This window comes from Physeter macrocephalus, chromosome 11 (assembly GCF_002837175.3).
Source record: "Physeter macrocephalus isolate SW-GA chromosome 11, ASM283717v5, whole genome shotgun sequence".
NCBI classification, from domain to species: domain Eukaryota; kingdom Metazoa; phylum Chordata; class Mammalia; order Artiodactyla; family Physeteridae; genus Physeter; species Physeter macrocephalus.
Window position 1 is genome coordinate 118,496,813 of NC_041224.1, and position 21,701 is coordinate 118,518,513.

Below are 21,701 nucleotides of genomic sequence, written 5' to 3' on the forward strand. Positions count from 1 at the left end.
AAAAAAAAAAAAAAAAAAAAAGGTTCAAATGGGGTTGAGCCATTCTTTAAATACTTTGTTACCTGCTCTGCTGAGTAGAAAGAAGTTTGGTGGTGGTGGTTTATTTTAATTGTATGTCATTACAATAACATAATTATACAAGAAAAAGTATTTCTTGGTCAAATAAACTGAAGAACTACTAAGCTAAAGTAGGTCAACCTACAGCAGAAGATTTTAGAACATTTAATATGCTTTTGTATATTATTTTTTTCTAAAAGAAGTATGTGAAAAGTATATTTTCCAAATTTATTTGACCAGTTAACATCTTCAGGGATTAGGGTTCAAAGGAACATGCTTTGGGTAATAGCAAGTATTAGAAAATTGTAAATTACATTTGTGATCATTAAAACCTTTAAAAAATCCGTGATAAAACCTTTTGGAAAATAGAAATTTGTTTATCTGTGGTGATAACCTATGTTTTATCTGTGGTGATAACCTATGTTTTGTTATTTTCTTAAAACACATCCTTTAAAAAATATTTTTAAAAGAACAGTGAAATTGGCTAACCGGATTTTCTTTGCTTTCATGAGTTGCCTTTTCTGTAACATCATTTAATTTCCACATTTATTGAGCATTTACTGTCACACATTAAAAAACCTGTTCTCAGGAAAAAAAAAAAAATCCTAAAATAGATGGCCAGAGTAATGATTAACAACAGCTATGTGGCAATAGCAAGAGAGAAGAAATCTTGTCGTATAAAGGCATAAGATATTTAATGAGGGTCTTTCTTTCTGTTTAGGTATGATTTTAATTGGTATAGATGAAGAACAAGGCCCTCAGGTGTACAAGTGTGATCCTGCAGGTTACTACTGTGGGTTTAAAGCCACTGCAGCAGGAGTTAAACAAACCGAGTCAACCAGCTTCCTCGAAAAAAAAGTGAAGAAGAAATTTGATTGGACATTTGAACAGACAGTGGAAGTAAGTTAGCCGAAAGGAACTGACCTTTTTTTTATGCTATATAGAATAATGAGGATCACTGCAGAATTGACAATCTATAGGCTATTCCTGGGTTATGTCATGATATCCAAGTTTGTCAGGTTAATAGTAAAATTGATGTCACATGGGAACAGTGAGGACTGCTTTTATTCATCTAATTCCCTATCTCATTTCATAATGCATTTGAAACTGCTTTCAACAAAACACATATAAAATGGGAGACTATAACTAAGAATAGGAGTCAAGACCAGGTCCAAAGACCTGCATGGTTGTGATTCAAATTAGGCTTACGCTAACTGGAAGCAGAAGTGAAAAAGTTGAGTCAGTAATGCTGCTCTTATGGTCCTAAAGGAAAAGCAGCCACACACCAAATTTTCAAGGAAGCAGACATCTTCACAGTAAAAGAGTATGCTCACAGGATGACTTGGCAGAGAAATTATATCTGGGGCCCAGAAGTAGAGCTGTTTTATGCAGGGTTCTTGAGGGGATTGTTCATTATGATTGGGAAGTTTTAAATTGACAGGACAAGACAAAATTCTTACACAAATATTTAGTAACCTTAGACTAAAGAAGTTTCTTATTTACTGCCAAGAAGTTAAGAACAAAATTTTAGTGGATTGTGGAAAAGAGGGTCTGGGATACAGCAATTCTAAAGACTAACAACATGATTCTGATAAACGAGAAAGGAAAAATTACCATCTAATACCTTTGTGTTTGGTTGGCAGTATTATCATACACTAACAGGAAATAAGCTAGTTCTCATCTGGGAGGCACTGTTCAAATGTTTCTTAAAGTTTTTTTTTTTTTTTAATTGCAATTCATAGTTACATAAGTAATTAATCACATCAGGTACAAAGCCACCTAAAACATTCTTAAATTGTTATCACTGTAAATTCCTTGAAAGAAGACTATCATTCATCTTTATCCTCTCCCCATCTCACTCCAAATGCTAATAAGCATATTGCCTGGCATGTAGTGATCACCAGGCAAACAGACTGTTTTGTGTAAATCACCCTATTTTTGTTGTTGGAGCCCTTTAGTTTATAGTTCGACTTGGTATAAACAAGTTGCTTGTCATTGGCAGGCAACATGTTAGAATTAAGCAATCTGTGTGGCTGTAGAACTACATCACCTCAAACATGGAGCAAAAATGAATAGCTTGTGGTTAACTCATGACTTGAGTAAGTTTGGAATGAGAAAAATCTTGGAATCTCTGAAAAATACTATATTATTTTAACGTTGATACTTTTTTCCAGACTGCAATTACATGCCTGTCTACTGTTCTATCAATTGATTTCAAACCTTCAGAAATAGAAGTTGGAGTAGTTACAGTTGAAAATCCTAAATTCAGGTGAGTTATATTGTCGGCCAGGTACTTAAAGAAGTTTGCCAAGTGATAAATTCTAGTCTAGAAAGGTGGAGGTGTGTTGGTTCATTTGTCCTGTAACTTGAGGAAAGAACACTTTTTTGAACTATAGTTTTTTTTTTTCCAGCATCTGAGAGATCTGTTTTAAAACTTATTGGGTGTCTCCTTAAGACAGACATAAACTGCTTTTCTTCTCATTTCATTTATTTTATATCTAATACGAGAGGTGATGTAAAATAACCTCCATTATCTGAGAAGTGAACTAAGCATAAGTGTTTGTGTGGGGTTTTTTTTAGCTTAAGGCCAATAGAAATTCAGCTCCCAAACTAGTAGTTTTCAGATGGACCTTTGATTATTTAGTGGTTATTTAAGTGGAGCTTTGAAGAGCAGTATGAAATACTGATGTACCTCAGACCCTATTTGGATATCTTTGAAACCCCTGAATTTTGCATACAGCTAATTGAGTTGCAGATGCTGGATCCTTGTCTGTTCTTACTCACTAAGTGACTAACTCCCACAAATCAACTTCACAGCTTCCATGAGTCAAATCTATACTGGGTGCTTAACATATATCAGTTCACTTAATCCTCCCAGCAACCCTGTGTGGTGATTGACTTTTACCATGAACCTGGATACTCTTGTGAATAGTAAAAAAATGCTTCAGTTAAATCCACAGATTCAGGGAACCTGCTGGAACGCATGTTGACTCCTGTGTGTATTTACTCTTAGGTCACAGTTATAAAGACACGTGGTCATTGTTAGGGGTGGGAAAAAAAGGTAGTAAACTAAGCTTAACCAGACCTTGAAGGGTTCTGTTAGTACATTTTTCTTTTCTAATTTGTTCTTTTTGTTGCCTGTAGGCAAGTGATACAAACATGAAAGACTTAAGAAAAATTTATAGAATTTTTTTAAAAAACAAATGAATTCCTTTCTGTCCCCCATAGGAAAAGGTTGCCTTTTTTAAAAAATTTTCTTAAAGCAGTAAAATTCCAGCAGGAGCAGTCTCTCTAAAGGATCTACAAATAATTCTTGTTTTCTATTCTGAGACCCTCCTATAGCCTTTAAAATCTTTATATCCATCTACTAGTTAAATAAGTAAGAAACCAAAGATCATATATCTTCAGAAAAACTCTTATATCATTTATAAATTCTGTGATAGTAAGTATACTTAAATAATAACTAGAATATATAACATAAGCATACACAACTGTATAAACTACTTACATTGCCCCAGTTTGCACTAAAAAATGTCACTTTGACAAATTTCACTTTTAAAAGTTCACCAGTAATGGGTCACATTAAAGATTGCCAAGCAGTTTTTGTTTCTTTGGGGCAAACATCATTTAGAAAATAACATGTTCAACATGGAGTGCCTTCTTGTCTCTAGGCTGATACAAACTTGAGTTATAGTAGGTATAAAAGCATTTTGACATAGGAGCTAAAATAGAATACTTTATGTATAGTTTAGTTTTATATTTAATTTAAATATTTGCTATCATAATTGCAACCAAAAGGGTTTTTCTTTCAAAAGACCTGATTCTAGATCTGATGTCAAAGAGGTAAACATTAGTGTGTATAGATGAAGTTGATATGATGTCTGGGAATTCCTTCAAAATAATCTGAAGGGATGAGTGGTGGGTGTATTGATTTTTAAAAGATTAGCCGTAAATTGATAATTGTTGAAATTGGGTGATAGGTACACAGGAGTTCATTACTATCCTACTTTTGTGTGTTTTTTGAATTTTGCATAATAAAAAGTTTTCAAAAAGTAAATAGTTGTGGGGTTTTTTTCCCTTTGCCTTCCAGGATTCTTACAGAAGCAGAGATTGATGCTCACCTTGTTGCTCTAGCAGAGAGAGACTAAACATTGTAGTTAGTTTACCAAATCCATGACGCCACTTGCCTGTGTGTTTCGTAACAACAGACCAACATTATGGGGGCCCCTGAATTGAAAAAGGAACCTCTCCCACTCCTCCTGCCACTGAAGTGGTTAGGACTCTGTATAAATAAAAACAGTGCTTTTGGAAAATAATCGCATCCTGTCTTTTTTACCTCCAATTTTAACTGTTAAGTCTTTGGTACATGCAGACAGTTAAATAAATGTTCACCATCTTCACATTGTAGCTCTATTCATTTTGTTGATAGATCCAAGTTTCTTTGGCTTAAGGAACTTACTAGCCAGAAATTTAAACTATAGCTATAGGGCATAATTAATAAATTGCAAACTAAAACTCTGGTTTCAGAACTTGCTCTGACTATAGTAAGTGGGCATGTGAGGCAAGGCCTTATTTTACAATTCTTCATTCATTCCTGAACCTGGACTCCAAGTTGCATTGGAGGTTTTAACTATAGTAAAATGATTAGCATTATTGATCTTCCGTAGTTGAGATACACATTTAATATATACTCAGTAAGAAACAATATTTTTTTTTTTTTGGCTGTACGCGGGCTTCTCACTGTTGTGGCCTCTCCCGTCGCGGAGCACAGGCTCCGGACGCGCAGGCTCAGCGGCCACGGCTCACGGGCCTAGCCACTCCGCGGCATGTGGGATCTTCCCGGACCGGGGCACGAACCCGTGTCCCCTGCATCGGCAGGCGGACTCCCAACCACCGCGCCACCAGGGAAGCCCAAGAACCAATATTTTTAAGAACAGAAATTGTAGTTACCTTTGGGAAACAATAGGGTTAGAAGAGTTGTAGAATATGTGTATTTTCTATGCTGCCTTGAGATTAACTATTTAAAGCAGACTTTAAGGAATTGGCCTATAGTAAAGTAGAGATACCACCATAAACAACATTAGGGGAAAAAGAAGAGCAAACTATATTCTGAATAATCTTTTTTTTTTTAATGTGTAGAATTAAGGTTTTAAACTTCCCAGAGTAGTTCCCTGGTGACCTCAGCCACTAATAGTTATAGAGGATCCAAAAATCTTGGAATGTCTAAGGCCAATACATTTCATTTGCACTGGGTGAGACTGGTGCTGTTGGTGTTACCTCATGCAGGTGAACATGGCTGCTGGTCTAATACCAGTCCCTGGAGTCTGCTGCCCTTGTTTCTGCAGCCACCAGGCCCACAAAAGGGGAGGCCATGTGAACTTGGGACCACTAGAAGCAGGAAACTTCACCGACCACATCCTCTTCAGAGCTGAGTCATGAGTTGTAAAGTGTCCTAAAAGGGAAGCAGCGTTCTTCTGATTCAGGGGCTGCTGCCCTGGGATTACCCATCCAAATCCACTAGGCTCTATAAAGGGGCTGCTCTCATTTTGAAAGGGGGATCTGCATGAAGGGCTGCTCCCCTGAATAGAATCTGCACTCCTATACCCTTAGGGCCTTGACTGTCTTCACCCTTCTGGAATCATGGGTGAGAGACTAGCAAATAACTGGATTTTTCTATAAGAAAATATCTTCTAGTGATAGAAAATGAAAATTTTCTCATTTGTTAGGAAAATAAGTTTTTACATTATAAAGCAAAATCTAGCTGAATTAAGGGTTTTGAGTAAGTATATTAAATTGGTTATTTTATGCTTAAAAGAACTGGAAGAAATAGATCCATTTAAGTATGTGAACATTAAATGATCTAATTCTGTTTTTAACACAGTCTGGGATCGCTAACAGAGTTAACATGGAAATCTTACACAAATGCTAAGAAAAATATCTTAAAATTTTAAATATCTTTACCCAAAGGGCATTTTGATAAACTCCTAGTAAGAAATACACAGTTGAATACAGACATTCAGAGGGATATGTTGAGACATTCGTGAATGCGAGGCCCTGTGGGTAGACACATGGCTCTCCTTCTCTTGGTACCCACATGAAGAAACAGCTTTGTACCATTTAGATCATATGTGAACAGCAAACCAGGTACTCAGCTCCCTCACTAGCGCCAAATCCAACCTTCAGATTTGTGCCACAACCAAATTATTACATTAAGGATCTTCAAGGTCTCCCTTAAAGAGCCAGAAATGCTAAGGTTAAATATGTTCCAACCATCTATTACATTTCCAAAATAACAAGTCTTAACAGCTAACATCATAATGGCACTTCCACTGAAACGAGAGAACCCAGGATGACTGTTAACCTCCATTTATTTTACATTCTGGGATATCCAACTAATTCGTACATTTCTCTGCTTCTCTGAAGTCCCAGGCCTTCTTTAAAGCCAGGAAAGCCTGCTCAGTCTGTGCAAGCCTAATGCACCTGAAAGTGTGGTGTAAATAACGTCAACCAAAGCTGGTGGATAAATGTCCCAGCCTCTTGTGGAGCATTTCTGGGGTGGGCCATAGAGGCCCCTAAAAACTCTGAAACTTCAAAGATTAGTGCATGTCTTAATTTTCTGGGAGAGACCCTTAGCTTTCATCAGATATTCACAGAAGTCTATTTCCCAATAAAGAACCACTGGCAGAAAGGAAGCAGTAGAAGGAAAACAATAGAATGTGAACAGTGATTATTTCTTGTGGAAATTATTTTGGTTATTTATGGTGGAGTTTTGAGCACATTTAACTTTTTTCTTTATACACTTCTGTATTTTCAATAAGGAATATGCATGAAGACAGTGAAGATAGATGTGTTAACGTGTTAACTAAGAGCTCAATAAAATGTTTTGCTGCCATTAAAAAAAAAAAAATTGTTTTTTGGCCGCACTGCACGGCTTGTGGGATCTTAGTTCCCTGACCAGGGATTGAACCCAGGCCCTAGGCATTGAAAGTGCAGAGTCCTAACCACTGGACCACCAAGAAATTCCCTAAAAAAATGTTTTAAAAGAATTTTAAATGACACTGAAAAGGCTTATGACATAATTGAGAAAAAAAACAGGATATAAGATTGTTTACAAAGTCTATGACCTCAACAATGTAAACAATAAGTGGAGAAAAAAGCTCCTGGACTAGTGTTTATAGGAAGGTTGCAGGATACAGGTTAATACACAAGTCAATTGCTTTGCTACATACCAGCAATGAACAATTGGAATTTGAAAATAAAACACAACAATACCACTTAATGTTAGTACTCAAAAAAGGAAAAAAAGAAATACTTAGATATAAATCTAACAAAATGTGTACTATATCTCAATGAGGGAAACTCTAGAAACTGCTGTAAGAAATCGAAGATCTAGGGGCTTCCCTGGTGGTGCAGTGGTTGAGAATCTGCCTGCCAATGCAGCGGACACGGATTCGAGCCCTGGTCTGGGAAGATCCCACATGCTGCGGAGCAACTAGGCCCGTGAGCCACAACTACCGAGCCTGCGCGTCTGGAGCTTGTGCTCCGCAACAAGAGAGGCCGCGACAGTGAGAGGCCCGCGCACTGCGATGAAGAGTGGCCCCCGCTCGCCGCAACTGGAGAAAGCCCTCGCACAGAAACGACCCAACACAGACATAAATAAATAAATAAATAAATTTTAAAAGAAAAGAAATCAAAGATCTAAATGAATGGAGAGAGAGTTCATATTCATGGGTAGGAAGAGTCAATATTGTCAAGATGATAATTCTTAGAAACTTAATCTATAACTTCCACACAATCCCAATTAAAATCGCAGCAAGTTACTTTGTGGATATTGATAAGCTGATTCTAAGATTTATATGGAAAGGCAAAAGACCCAGAATAGCCAACACAGTACTAAAAAAGACGAACAAACTTAGAGGACTGTTACTATCTGACTTCAAGACTTGCTACAAACCTACAGTAAAGACAGTATGGTATTGCTGAAAGAATAGATGGATTAATAAAACAGAATAGAGATCCCAGCAGTAGACCCACACACATATAATGAACTAGTCTTTGATAAAAGGAGAAATAGCAATTCCCTGGAGAAAGAATAGTCTTTTGACAAATGGCGCTGTGACAACTCTATATCCACAAGCAAAAACATGAATCTAGACACAGATCTTCACCTGTCACAAAGAGTAACTTAAATTGGATCATAGACAATGCAGAACACCAAACTATAAGACTTCTAGACAATAACATAAGAGAACATCTAGGTAATCTTGGGTTTGGCAATGAGCTTTTAGATACAGCACCAAAAGCACAATCCATGAAAGAAAAAGTTGATAAAGTAGATTTTATTAAAATTGAAAACTTCTGCTCTGTGAAGACATGTAAGAGAATAAAAAGGCAAGCCACAGACTGGGAGAAAATATTTGCAAACATATGTGTTTGGTATCCAAAGGATACCAAGGACCGGTATCCAAAATATCAATATATAAAGAATTCTTTGTGTGCATATTAGTTATAAAGAATTCTCAAAATTCAACAATAAGGAAAACACCCAATTTAAAAATGGGCAAAAGATCATAACAGCTCACCAAAGAAGATATACACATGGCAAATAAGTGTATGAAAAGAACGTCCAACATCATATGTCCTCATAAATTGCATATTAAAACAATGAGATACCACACTACACATCTATTAGAATGGATAATTTTTTTTTTTTTTTTTTTGAAATCAACAATAGCAAATGGTGATGCTTCAGAGCAGCAGCAACTGGTGAGAATGCAAAATGCAACAACTTTGGAAGACAGTTTGGCAGTTTCTTACAAAGGTAAACATACTCTTACTGTAAGATCCAGCTATGCCCACACAAAAACGTGCACACAAATGTTTATAGCAGCTTTATCCATAAATGCCCCAAACTGGAAGCAACCAAGATATTCTTCAATAAGTGAATGGAAAACAAACTGTGGTACACCCAGGCAATGGAATATTATTCAGTGCTAAAAAGAAATGAGCTATCAAGCCACAGAAGACATGGAGGAAACTTAAATGCATCTTGTAAGTGAAAGAAGCCACTCTGGAAAGGCTACACACTGTATGATTCCAACTATAAGACATCCTGAAAAAGGCAAAACTATAGAGACAGCAAAAAGACCAGTGGTTGGCAGGAGTTTGGAAGGGGACTGAGGGAGAGTGGGGAGCGATGACCGGTGGAGCACAGGTTTAGGGCAGTGAAACTATTATTTGATACTGTAACGGCGGATACAGGGCATTAATGCATTTGTCAAAACCTGCGTGGCCTGACCAAAAAAAAAGAAAAAAATGAAAGAAAGGTACAACACAAATGGTGAACCCTAGAATAAACTATGGACCTTAGTTCATAATAATGTATCAATATTAGTTCATTAATTGTAACAAATGTACCACACTAAGGCAAGATACTGATAATAGGGAAAACGTGTGTGGGGGGAGGTGGGTGTTAATGAGAACTCAGTACAATTACTGCTAGATTTTTCTGTAAATCTAAAACTATTCTTAAAAAAAAGCCTATTAATTTTTTAAATGCAAAATGTTCATACTGGTTATGAATAATTTCTCATTTCTTATTTTTAAATTTTCAAAATATATTTTCAAAATGTTTTTCAATAGATCAGTTATTAATCATAGAATCAGGCAAAAATTAAGCCCTAAATTCTAAAAAAACTATAGTGAAAAGCACGAATTTTTTTTTAAAAGCTGATTAAAGTTTTTAGTCCTTTTAATAGAAACAGGCCCAAATTTTCCCAATAAAATATCAGAAGTGAAGGTACGGGTATTCTTACCCATTTTTGAAGTGTTCGTACATCCTAGCATTACATGGAGAGGAGCCTTGCTCAGCTGGTCACGTGCTGGTCAAGCTTCCTCGTGCAAACCCTACGCGTGACCCTCGCTTTCCTCAGTTCCAGACCACCGAGAAGCGCTAACCCAGGTGGCCCGAACTCTGCGCATGCGTGAAGTGCGTTCCCATTTACCGGGGTAGAGCCGTGGGCTCTACCCACAGCGAGGGTGCCTCCGCAGGGGGAAAGCTGCCTCCAAAGTTCCCTGGCTGCACAATCTCACCCTACTCACCTGTTATCCATCTGACTGACCTCGGATTTTAGCGGCACCCCCCTCTAGCCCTAGGAAACCGCCTCTCTTGGCCTTAAATGAAAGCACACCCTCAGGTGTTGGTGTTTGCTTCTGACTCAAAAAGAGCCTCCTCGGGAACAATAAGCATGATTTGCCCCATGACCCCTCTATGCAAGAAGAAAATCACCGATATCGGTGTGGTTTGAAATCTCTGTAATACCACTTTCCTATGCCCACATCCGAGGAGGGTAAGCAGTGAAAAATTTTAAACTGAAATGTGCTAGATTGGCAGTTCTTAGCCAGGGATTCACATCAGAATCACCCGGGAAACTTTTCCCAAGTGTAGAGTCCTGGCCCCCTGCCTTGATCTATCACATCACAGGCTCCCAGGATGCTGCTTTGGGCATGTGTATTTTGAGGGCGCTCCCCAGTCAGGTCTGGTGTTTGCTGCTCCTTAGGAAACACTGTAAGACAGGGGTCCCAATCCCGGGGGCCTCGGACGGATACTGGTCCACAGCCTGTTAGGAACCCAGCCGCACAGCACGAGGTGAGTGGTGGGCTAGCCGGTGAAGCTTCATCTGTCGCTCCCCATCGCTGGCATTATCACCTGAACCATCCCTCCACAACCCCCACCCCACCGTGTCCGTGGAAAAATGGTCTTCCACAAAACCCATCCCTGGTGCCAAAAAGGTTGGGGACCGCTGCTGTAAGAGGTAACTGCAGGTGGCATGGTCATAGTCAACGGTATTTGAGGCTCTCATCCCACGTCTACTCATTTTGTCAGTGGGCAGCTTACCAGTGTGCTGCGGAGTCAAGCACATTTCCAGGAACTGACCCCCATGCATTGGGTTCTCGGCATCTGTGTCTTTGCTGACCTCATCTTTGACTCCTAATGCCATTCCAGGGGACAAAATTGCAAATGTCCAACAATAATTAACATCTCTCGGCAGCCCAGCAGCTTGTAGCCACCTCATCCTGGGGGCCCCTTGCAAAGGCTTGATGCTGCTCCATCGGGGCTTTCTGTAGACCACCCTTCCCCCAACCCCCGTCAATGTGAGGGCTCCTCCAGATCCAGAGGGACATGGAGGGAACACGGGAATGTGCACGCAGGAGAAGGGAACGTGCCATTGTCCCAGATGGCAAATGGTGTTGCAGAAACGTTGGTGAAGCTACTGATGCCTCTTCTGAGCAGTTACAACAAGAAGATAGTCTGCATTACAGACATCAACATCTAAATTTATTCAGGAGTCGACATGCAAACCTCACAGTTAACCCAATCATACAGGTTTTACCGAGAATTGTAGTGATTAAACCTCCACTGGCCCCTGGAATGAGGGTGTAAAGGAGAAGCAGAAGAAGAACAGGAAAGATATGGTTTCCCTGGGCAGAGTAGGGATGAACTGGGGGGATCCCCGGCTAACAGCCTCAGAGTGCCCGCCCAAGCTGGGGTTTTCCAGGGATAAGGCTGAGAGCTGCACCTTGGTTATCAACTTGATCTAGCTGGTGAGTTGATAACTCCCATCAGAGCCGGGTTTGCCTAGGTCATGTAACTGGGGCCATAATCCTTAGGCAGCCTCCAGGGGCCTGGTGGACACTTGTTTCTGGAAGCTTACATAAGTTCCCACTAAGACCAAAGGGAAAAAAATTCTGTGAAGATGGCCATGCTGGTATTTCTTAAGTGATACGGGTCAAGCTCTTTTTTTAAAGTAATTAATTAATTAATTAATTTTTGGCTGTGTTGGGTCTTCGTTGCTGCGCGCGGGCTTTAGTTGCAGCGAGCAGGGGCTACTCTTCATTGTGGTGCGCGGGCTTCTCATTGCGGTGGCTTCTCTTGTTGCGGAGCACGGGCTCTAGGTGCGCAGGCTTCAGTAGTTGTGGCTCGTGGGCTTCAGTAGTTGTGGCTCGCGGGCTCTAGAGAGCAGGCTCAGTAGTTGTGGCGCTCGGGCTTAGTTGCTCCGTGGCATGTGGGATCTTCCTGGACCAGGGCTCGAACCCGTGTCCCCTGCATTGACAGGCGGATTCCCAACCACTGCACCACCAGGGAAGCCAAGCTCTAAGTTTTGAATGAACACAACATCAGACAAAATCACCCCCCTCCAAAAAAGTAGCTCATTGATCCTGATAGAATGGCTGTAGAGACTCAGGGTTGCAGGGTGACCTGGAGGAGGCCACCAGCTTCTCTGCACCTCTGTGTCCAGCAGCCACCTGAGAAAATGTGCTTCAAGAGGGCCTCAGGCAGGAGTGCTATTGTGCAAGGGCCATGTGATTGTACCATCTGTCAATGTTGGGAAAGTCCTCTTAGCTCTGATCAGCAAAAATTTGGGGCCGCCTACAAGTCAGACCCTGCCTTGGGGCTTGAGGACACAGTGATGAACAAGGCAACACGGGCTAAGTCTCTCTGGGGACTAAGAATTTTGGCCTTTGCATCTCTTGCAGAGTATCCTGCAAGTGAGGTGAGAGAGATTTGTGGCAGCTTTGCATCCTGTCTGCACCCAGCAGGGTGAGGGTTTGCCCCTTCACAGAAGCAGATTGGGCATGAAGACCTCTTGTGCAAAACCAGCCTCCAGGCCTCCTTCCAGACAAGCTCTGTTAGGGGCACCCCCAGGGACTGGCAGCCACCTGCCCAGGACTAGTGAGAGGATGCCTCTAACAGCTCCAAATTGTTATATACGTAGTATGCTCCTTTCCTTCCACAAACTACGTGGAGATTCCTTTGTGGTTTTTTCTTTTCTTTTCTTCTCCGTGTTCTTAAAAAACAAAATGTCTCTGTAAAACAGGGTATAATGCAGCTTCTTCTAAAGCAGGAAGGGCTCCAGGTGCTCTGCTAATTTCACATTTCTGAAAAACCCCAGTCCCAAGATACAAAGTAGGGGGGGAGGGGGCGGGGCTGATGGCCTTGGAGGGAGGGGCTTTCCAGGGAGAGAGAGAAATAGTCACATGAACCTCTGTCCGGGCACCTGGACACCGGACAACACAGCAAAACTAGGAGTGGGGAGATTCCTGCTGAAAAGGTCACGGCCAACAGCTCCCAAAGGCTGCACACCTTCACCAGAGTCCCACTCTGCATTTGCTCCATTTCAAACTGGCCTCAAGGAGACCCAGGTGACAGAGATATTGACTAGAGAGGCGGGGAAAGGGTCACCTGCATCCCCAGGCTTCCATCCCTGATTCAAGTGCCAGGGGCTTCAACTCTCCAGCAAAGAGCCTATCTCAATTCTCAATCCACAGCTGAGTACTTTACAGCCTCAGTTTTCTCTTCTGTAAAATGATATAATCATAGGATCCATCTCAAAGAGATGCAATGAGAATTAAATGACATAACACATTTAAAGTGCAGAAAAGAACAGTATTACTGTCTCAGCAGGAATTGGTGAGCTCTTTCAGAATGGCTCTTAAATGCTTTCAAGTTTTGAAAGCACCCTGACCTTCCAAAATATGACTTCCTGAGAACATTTTCACCTAAGTAATGGGGTCAGCAAGGCAGAAGCCAGCCTGCAGGTAAAAAAAAAACCTCCCTCCTCAGCCAGAGCTGAGCAGGTGTGGCCTTGGGTAACCTGCAAAACCAAATTTGCGGTTCAGCCTGCAAGCCAAATTCCTGCTTCTTTCTGGGTGAAGAGGTTCCTTCCTGGGCCCTCCGCTGCTCATTTGCCCATGACACACACAGGCTGCAAACTTTCCTCATGGGGGTCCCTGGCCTTCAGGACAAGGGCTGCCCTGGCTCAAGCCTTCTCTTGCTGGAGAAGATGGCTTCGGACAGCAAGTCGCTTCTGACCCTGCCACGAACGAAAACAGCCTCCTGGAGCTCTGAGGGGAACCTGGACTTGGGTGGGTTCCCACTCCCCTCTCCTCCTGGGGCCTGCAGAGCCCTCAAGAGCCCTAGAGCTCTGGTTCAGCTGGGATGCACCACCCTGCTCCCACCCCTGCGACACGGAGCTGTGAGGCCCCTGGCCTGCCCCCAAGCATGCCCTCCCCCAGGCTCCTCAGCCGGGTGTCCTGGGGACCGGGACGGGGTCAGTGGAGGGGAGCCAGCGGGCAGGTGCCGCGCCCAGGGAGCCTGAGTCAAGGCTAGCTGGGAGGGAGGGGCAGACGTGGAGGAGCCCTGGGGCAGCAGAAAGGGGTGGAGAGATGGAAACCTGTGCTGCCCAGTTCCTCTCTGTAGCTCTGGGCCCAGTCGGGGACACTGAAGAAAGTCGCTCAGACAGAACGTCCAGGGCTCTTCCACCTTCTCTTTATATCCTTGTTGGAAAACTGTGGCCCCTTGAAGCCCACCTGGGCCGGAGAATTTTGCAACTTGCCGGTGGTTTTTGTCACCTGTGGAAAACTACACAGGTCAACTAACAAACCAGCTTGCTTATCAGGAGGTTGGAGATAGGAAGACTGCAGGCCTGGGGTGGGGAAATCCTATCTTGCATGGCTTCCTTCCTTCCTCCCTCTGACTGGGTCCCCCAGGGGTGGGGAGGCCTTCCTGGACCTGGCACCCAGGCTGCTGGGCTCCCAGCCACATGTCCAGAGGATACCCTTCCTGCCACCTGGGTCCTTCTCATCTTCCTGGGACACAGGGAATGTGAGGCGCCGGCTCTGGAGACTAAGTGGGAAACAGCTGCATCTTCAGGGCCTCGAAACAGCCTGCTCTAGCCTGGCTTTCTGGGAGAAGCTGGGGGAGAACACTGGTTAGGAGCGTTCCAGTCTGGCTTCGTACCGCATCAAGTATGTCCTGCTGGTGAGGCTCTTCCCAGCAAGGACTGAACAAGAGGCTCTATGTGAAGGCACCAGCACACAACAGGTGCCCATGGACTTCTTCCTCAAGGCCCCGGACCCAGCAAAGGCTTATATTCATCAGTATTAATCCAACCTGAGGGTGTCTGCACCTGAGCTTTAATAGTGACTTAAATTTAAAATCTGGATATGCTTGTGGAATGCTGCTTGATTTATTTAAACAAACGTGGCCCATTTTTTCCGATTCTCAGCCGATTTTGGAGGGTTGTGGGACCTCCTTTATATGCAGAAAGCACGTCTGTCTTCTTTCGTTACCTAATGGCCTCCCCATCCCTACCCAATAAACACACCAACCAAGCCCATAGTCAGGCCAGTTCCCAAGATGCAAGAATAAAGAGAAAGGTCAGAGACCGAGTCTCCATTCCCCTCCCCTGAGGTTGTTCAGCTGCTGTTGCCCCCAGCGTCTGCCCTGCCAACCGTCATGCAGTCGGGGCCTGCATGGAGCTGGTGCCTGGTGCCTCTCCCCAGGGTGCAGCTCAGGTGCAGGAGCGCTGTGGGAATTTTCCATCTGACTCTGCAGCCTGCCTGGCTCCTCCTCAGATCATTATCCTGCCACTGACAAGCTTGCTGGGCTGGGCAAGCTTTCCTGCAGGTCAGCGCGGGCAGTAGCACCCCTGCCTGGACGTGCTCAGGCCGGGCTTCCCCTCTGCAGCTCGCAAGGACAGAGGAGGGGGTCAGGGCCCCAGATACCCCTCAGCCCAACCTCAGGCCAAGGCCTTGTTTTCCCCGGCTGCCTGCAGCCTCAGATTCTGCCTCTGCCCAGGCCTGTTTCCTCCTGGCCTCCTGCTCTCCTGTTTCCTTCAGCTTTCCCTGTGGGCGGCTCCCAGCTCTTCCAAAAACCCCCTCCAGGAAATTTGCTTGTTGCCACAAAATAATGCAAATGTGCTCCTGCGGCTGCCCGCCCCGAGCAGCAGCAGTCTCTGTCTCCCAGAGACCTGGGGAGGAAGGAAGAGGCAGCCGGCTCCCCTCGGTGCCCCCTCTCCAGCCGACAACAGGCCGCAGCCACAGCAGGGCCTCGGGGCCAGACAAAGCCTTGGCACGTCGTCTAAGGGAACCAAGTTCAACCCAGAGAAAGGCCACACAAGACCCTCAGACACTCCCAGGCCCTTTTTTTTTTTTTTGTCTGTTTAATATATAAAAATGGTTTGGATAAAGTTTGTGTTCCTGTTTAGCATCTGTTTATCTAATTCAAACTCCTTGCCCTGTCTGGAGCAGAAAGGGAGGACACAGGGACAAACACCTCCAAGGCCCACAGTCCTGGGGAGTGATGAATGCGGGCACAGAGTAGGGCAGCTGATCCTGGCGGTACGGCGTCTGGGAGCCGGGCCCTGACCTACACCCCTCGGTCATAGCGGCCTGATGTCCTGCACCCCCAGTGGCATAGGGCAGGAGGCCGGGGTGAGGGCTGCCACCTCCAGAGGAGAATGGGGTGGGGGAGGGCAGCGTGAAGGGTCCGAGGCAGAATGGAGTGACGACGAAAACCTCTCAGCTCTTCCTACCCCTCTCCTCACCATCACGCAGGGTCTCAGGGCTGAGGGGCTGAGGAGAATGTGACCCGTCCCCGGCTCTCCTCCTCTCTTGCAGCCGCTGCCTCCGTGACGGGGCCACGATTGCCCGGGACGGGAACGGAGGCTCAGAGGGATTACCGAGGTCACACAAGAGGTAGGTGGTGATTCAAAGCCAGGTGTGTTTGGAATCCAATGGCCGTGGGGTCTTTCCCATTTATGGGGCTGCTGTCAACCAGAATACACAGCCCTCGCCTTGTGAAAGCCGGTACCTCCACATTCTCTCTCAGCTCCGAACTCCAAGTCCCATAGCATCTTTGCACCTATAAATGGGAGCCCAGAGACTCCCTTGAGGCCCCTAGAAACCACAGGTATTTGAAAGCTCAGCTTTCTGGATTGGCTTGGGACTGACTGGATAAGAATAATAGAGCCGTGGGGTCCAGTGGTTAAGACTCAGGGCTCTCACTGCCGAGGGCCTGGGTTCGATCCCTTGTCGGAGAACTAAGATGCCACAAGCTGCACATCGTGGCCAAAATCATTAAAAAAAAACAATAAAAAAGAATAATAGAGCAGGTGAAGCTGTCCCGTTTTCACATTAAGCCTCCTAATTAGGACACAGACCAAATGAGGTATAAGACCTAATAAGAAGGCAAGCCAAAGTATCTTTGCCTTGTGATTGCAAGGGAGAATTGGCCTCATTTTGGGTGGTATTATCCAGCTACATTTATTCATGTGGCCCATTATGTGGCTCTCACCAGCCAGAGAGCAGGGAAGGATTTAGGGCTCTGGGGCTGGGTCTGTAGGCCTGTCTCCCTTCGGAAGTGCGGTCCCTCCTCTCTCCCCACAGCGGCTCTTAGGGGATGGAAGGCTACAGGCCAGGGCTAGGACTGGGGCTGGAAAGGGGAGGGAATTATCAGGGCAAAATCTCTGTCTCCCACAAAGGATGCTGAGATACTGGTGCAGTTTGGCAAGTCCTAACACAGGCCTCATCTGCCCAGCCCCTCAGTGAGGGCCTTGGGGCAGCCCTACAGAAGGGACACCGCACCCCAGTGGGCTTCAGGTTACGACCTAGGAGACAGGCCACAGGAGGGGATGAATCTTAATTGAGGCCTGAAAGCTTGCGAAAGGAGGCGCATCTGCCCCCAGACAAGAGCTGTGCGCCTCTGACCCTGGAGAGGGTGGCTGGTTGAAAGCAACATCCTTGACCTGCCCGAGGTCCCCCTTGGGACTGCTCCATCCTCTTCTGACTTTTCTCACCACCTGTGCTGCTCACCCCTGCCTGCCGTCTCTTGTGGCCTAATATGGGGGTGGGCCCTGATGCCTCCAGGTTCTCAGCAGCTGTGCGCCCTCTCTGTTGCCTGGTGGTTTCAAGCCTTTCTTCTGGAATGTTCAGCTTTGTCCTGACAACATCTCCGTCAGCTGTGAGTGCCGAGAGGCCGAGGACTTACGTGTGGGCAAAACGCATTTCAGCCTTGGCTTCTCAGACCGGAGGGAACCACAAATCCTCATGGGTGCTTTGTTCGGGCTTTTTTCCTGGTGGATAAAAAACATTACTGAGAGTATGGAAGAGGGGGGCTCTCGAGATTAGCGTAGCCTTTGTTTGTCTGTTGGAGCACAGATGGAGCTGGTGGGGATGCCAGGGAGAAGATGAGCCCCTTCTGAGACCTGGTGGCAGAGTGGGGTGTGGAACTGATATGGATCAAAGGAAAAGTCCTGCGCTCTCAGGAGCTGCCAGGCCCACAGCAAGCCACCGGATCCCAGCCTCCTCCTGGCTGCCGTGCCATGTAGGCCCAACTTCCAGGGCTCTGGACCCACTGGCTGCCTGCACCAGAATCGCCTGGGTGCTTGTTAAAATCGCACGATCCTGGGTCCAACCCTAGACGTTCTAGGAGAGGAAGAAGGACAGGGAGTGTGGCTAACAGTCCCCTCTGCCCCAGATGACTCTTGTCCCTCAATTTAGGAACCATTTCCTTGTGTGCTCAGGCCGAGCCAGACCGGGGGCGGCTCCGTACGGAGAGTCCGTTTCCTCTTCCCCAGCAGCTCCCCGCCCCTGGATGTCTGTGTTCACGACCAGATATTCAGGAAGAGCAGCATTTCTCCTGGAGCTCTCTGCAGAGGAACGAGTGGCCAGGCCTGAGAAGCAGCCTGTCCTCGCAGGGGCCCCTCTCCAGAGACTTACACGCTCATAGCCCTGCCTGGACCCTGCCCCGCAGGCCTCTGGCCAGGTTGTCCGCATGGGAAAGCCCCGCGCGAGCCGCAGAGGGCTGGGCACGCGCTCCCCCCGGGAGGTGCCCTTCCGCTGCGTGTCACCCCATTGCACCCACCTCCTCCTGCACTCTGAGCCAGGAGGCCTCCCTCTGGCCAGCCCGCAAAATTTGGATCCATCTTTCAAAACCGGCCTCAGCTCCCTCACCTTTTCTTTTTTCTTTTTTAGCTTTTTTTAAAAAAAAAATATTTATTTATTTATTTTATTTTTGGCTGTGTTGGGTCTTCGTTTCTGTGCGAGGACTTTCGCTAGTTGCGGGGAGCGGGGGCCACTCTTCATCGCGGTGCGCGGGCCTCTCACTGTCGCGGCCTCTCTTGTTGCGGAGCCAGGCTCCAGACACGCAGCCTCGGTAGTTGTGGCTCACGGGCCCAGTTGCTCGGCGGCATGTGGGATCTTCCCAGACCAGGGCTCGAACCCGTGTCCCCTGCATTGGCAGCCAGATTCTCAACCACTGCGCCACCAGGGAAGACCTCCCTCACCTTTTCTATGAATCCTCGTGCTACCCTGACGGAGCACTGATGTCCCCTTCCTGTGGCGAGGTGCCACGTCCCTCCTGTCCCTCAAGCCCAGGGCCTCCCGCCAGCCCACCGAGCAGCCCTGCAGGCCTCGCCTCTGGGAGCAGCCGCAGCTGGGAGTAGGTGTGCAGGGAAGGGGGTTCTTAATTGGGCTTGTGGTCTGGAGGTGGTTCAAGGCTTGTTTTTCCTCTGACAGGATTTGGGTGGGTTTTCTATTATTTCATTTCAGAGGTGAAGCAAGACCAGCTCAGTAGGCCCACTGCTCTCAACTTTGCCTGTTTCCTCCCTGATGCTTATTGCCATCTGCAATTATTTTGCTTGCTTTCTTGGTTTTCTGATTTGTCTAGAATGTGAGTGAGGACAGGGTGTATTTGCTTCCCTACTGAGTCTTCAGACATGATGGTGAGTGAGACCCAGGAAGTGTTCACTAAATGTTTGCTGAGTGAATAGGGCTTCGAGATTAGTGTTTGTAAATCTAAACATGCTTGTGAATTGTGTAAGGATAGGTGTGACACAAAATCATTGGTCATGCCCCAGTGGACTTATTTGACAGGTAATTTAGCCTCATGGTCTACATTTTTCAGGTCAAATGCAGGTACCACACTGACTTCTGATCTCACTTCCACAGGCTCACCCCTCATTCCAATTCTATGTGACTCACCCACTTGGGATGAAATATGATTGGTTTGGTTGTGACCTGCCACAGTGGCAGAGGCTAGTACCCAGGCAGGGGAGGACGTGGAAGCAAACAGCCTGGGGAATAGGCGAGGGGTCTGGGCTTCCTCAGCCAGGGCCCTCAGACTACTCTGCCAGCCTGCTACTCACCTCCTGGTCTGAGAGCTCACCCCTGGAGCCTGAAGTGCTGATGACCAGGCCAGATGTGCAGTCCTGAAAGTGTCACCCTAGCCTCAGGGGAAGGGCTCCCAGGCCAGCAGCTGCCCCAGTGCCCAGGGCTCCTCTCTGATGCTCAACCCCCCTCTGACCCTGGCCTGTGGGCACCAGGTACCGGCCTGCATAGGGCCCTTTTGGGCTTCAGATAAAGGTGACCCATTGTCCAGATGGTCACAGCCAACACAGGCTGGATCAGCCCACACCTGCACGGCTGTACACAGCAGCCCTGACCCCAGGAAAGTCCCCAAGATTGGCAGGAAGAGGAAAGGCAGACAGTACATTCTCCATCAGGCCCCTTCTCCGGACCTTCCCCAAGCATTCCATCCCATCTTGCCCCACCGTATCCCAGCCGGCTGGATCTTGGGCCACCCACCCCGCAGGAGGACCCTGGGCCCGGGACCCTGGAGAGGGCTGGACCTGCCCCACGGCCACGGATTCTAAGTGAGATTCCTAGCTGGAGCCAGCGACTGGTCGGGCTGCCCCACCTGGCCCCCCTTCAAGGCCTGGCTTGGGCTCCTGCCCGCACCTCCCCGCCCTCTGTCCCCATACCTCCCTGCAGTGTTTACCACACAGGAGGCCGGGCGAGCCAGCGAGCTGGGAAACTCCCGGCCACCTCCAAGCCACTGCCGCCAGCTGAGTATAATTAGCCCTGCCGCTCCCAGAGCGGCGACACTGTGTGCTTGCCAAGGCCCTGCCTTCTACAGCTTGGCCGCGACTCAGGGCAGGCGAGCCTCCCAGCCTGCCTTCACCGGGTGGGAAAAGTCAGGGCCGCGAACAGGAGAAGAGGGAAACAGAGCCCAGATGGGGAGGCCTGAGCTCGGGGCTGGTCCCAGAGCCCATTTCAAATTATCTTAGATATTTGTTTACCATGTATCTTCTACCACAGGAATGTAAGTTCCAGAAGGGCAGAGACCTTTTCTGTTCTGCTCACTGAGATTTCTGCTGAGGCTGCCTCAGGCAAGGGGCTTGACCCCTGGGCCTTCCTTCTCTTACCGAGGCCTAAGGAGCAGCCTGATGCTCACAGGTATCATAAATCATCCATGTGATGCTGGGAGGGGCTGCTGACCACTTGATCTACATTCTTGCTGATAAAGATCCCACCTGCCCAGCACTGGCCTTGCAGACAAGAGACAGAGGTGTCTGGTGTGTGGTCCCTTGGCCTCTTTCCCAGCATGCCTTCCGTGTGCACAAATGGGAGGGGCGGCCACTTCCTCTATGGTTTGTCTTACTTCTCCCTGATGTCCAGTTTTATTTGAACTTTGACACTCAAGGCAGGACTGGAGAGGGCAAGGGAGAGATGATTGAGATGATCTAGAATCACCTCTAGGTGATTCCTAGTGCTGTCTCAGCCCCTGAGGATTCAGCACAGCAGGACGGTCACAGGTGGTTGAGAAGTTATCCACGGGGTATCCTGGAAATACATTGATGGATACAGAACCACATCTGGACGGATGTACTGGCCAGGGACTGCCTGCTTGGGAGAAGTCTTGAGACTCTAAGAAAGGGCTCAATTGCTCCCCATCTCAAGAGGGGCAGAACCTCACCCTGGAAACAGGATCAGGATCAGAGGAGGTGCTGGTGCTGTGGCCT

At 46.5% G+C, this 21,701-nt stretch overlaps 1 protein-coding gene across 1 annotated transcript in view; it reads left to right on the forward strand.

Annotated features, from left to right (window-relative positions):
- Window positions 1-4,362, forward strand: part of PSMA6 (proteasome 20S subunit alpha 6) — a 24,141-nt gene extending 19,779 nt beyond the window's left edge. Inside the window, exons 6-7 of the mRNA XM_024118318.3 lie at window positions 2,232-2,326; window positions 4,148-4,362. Coding sequence (XP_023974086.1) covers window positions 2,232-2,326; window positions 4,148-4,205 — 153 coding nt within the window. The 3' untranslated portion in view covers window positions 4,206-4,362. The remainder of the gene's footprint in view (window positions 1-2,231; window positions 2,327-4,147) is intronic.
- The last annotated feature ends 17,339 nt before the right edge of the window (window positions 4,363-21,701 follow it).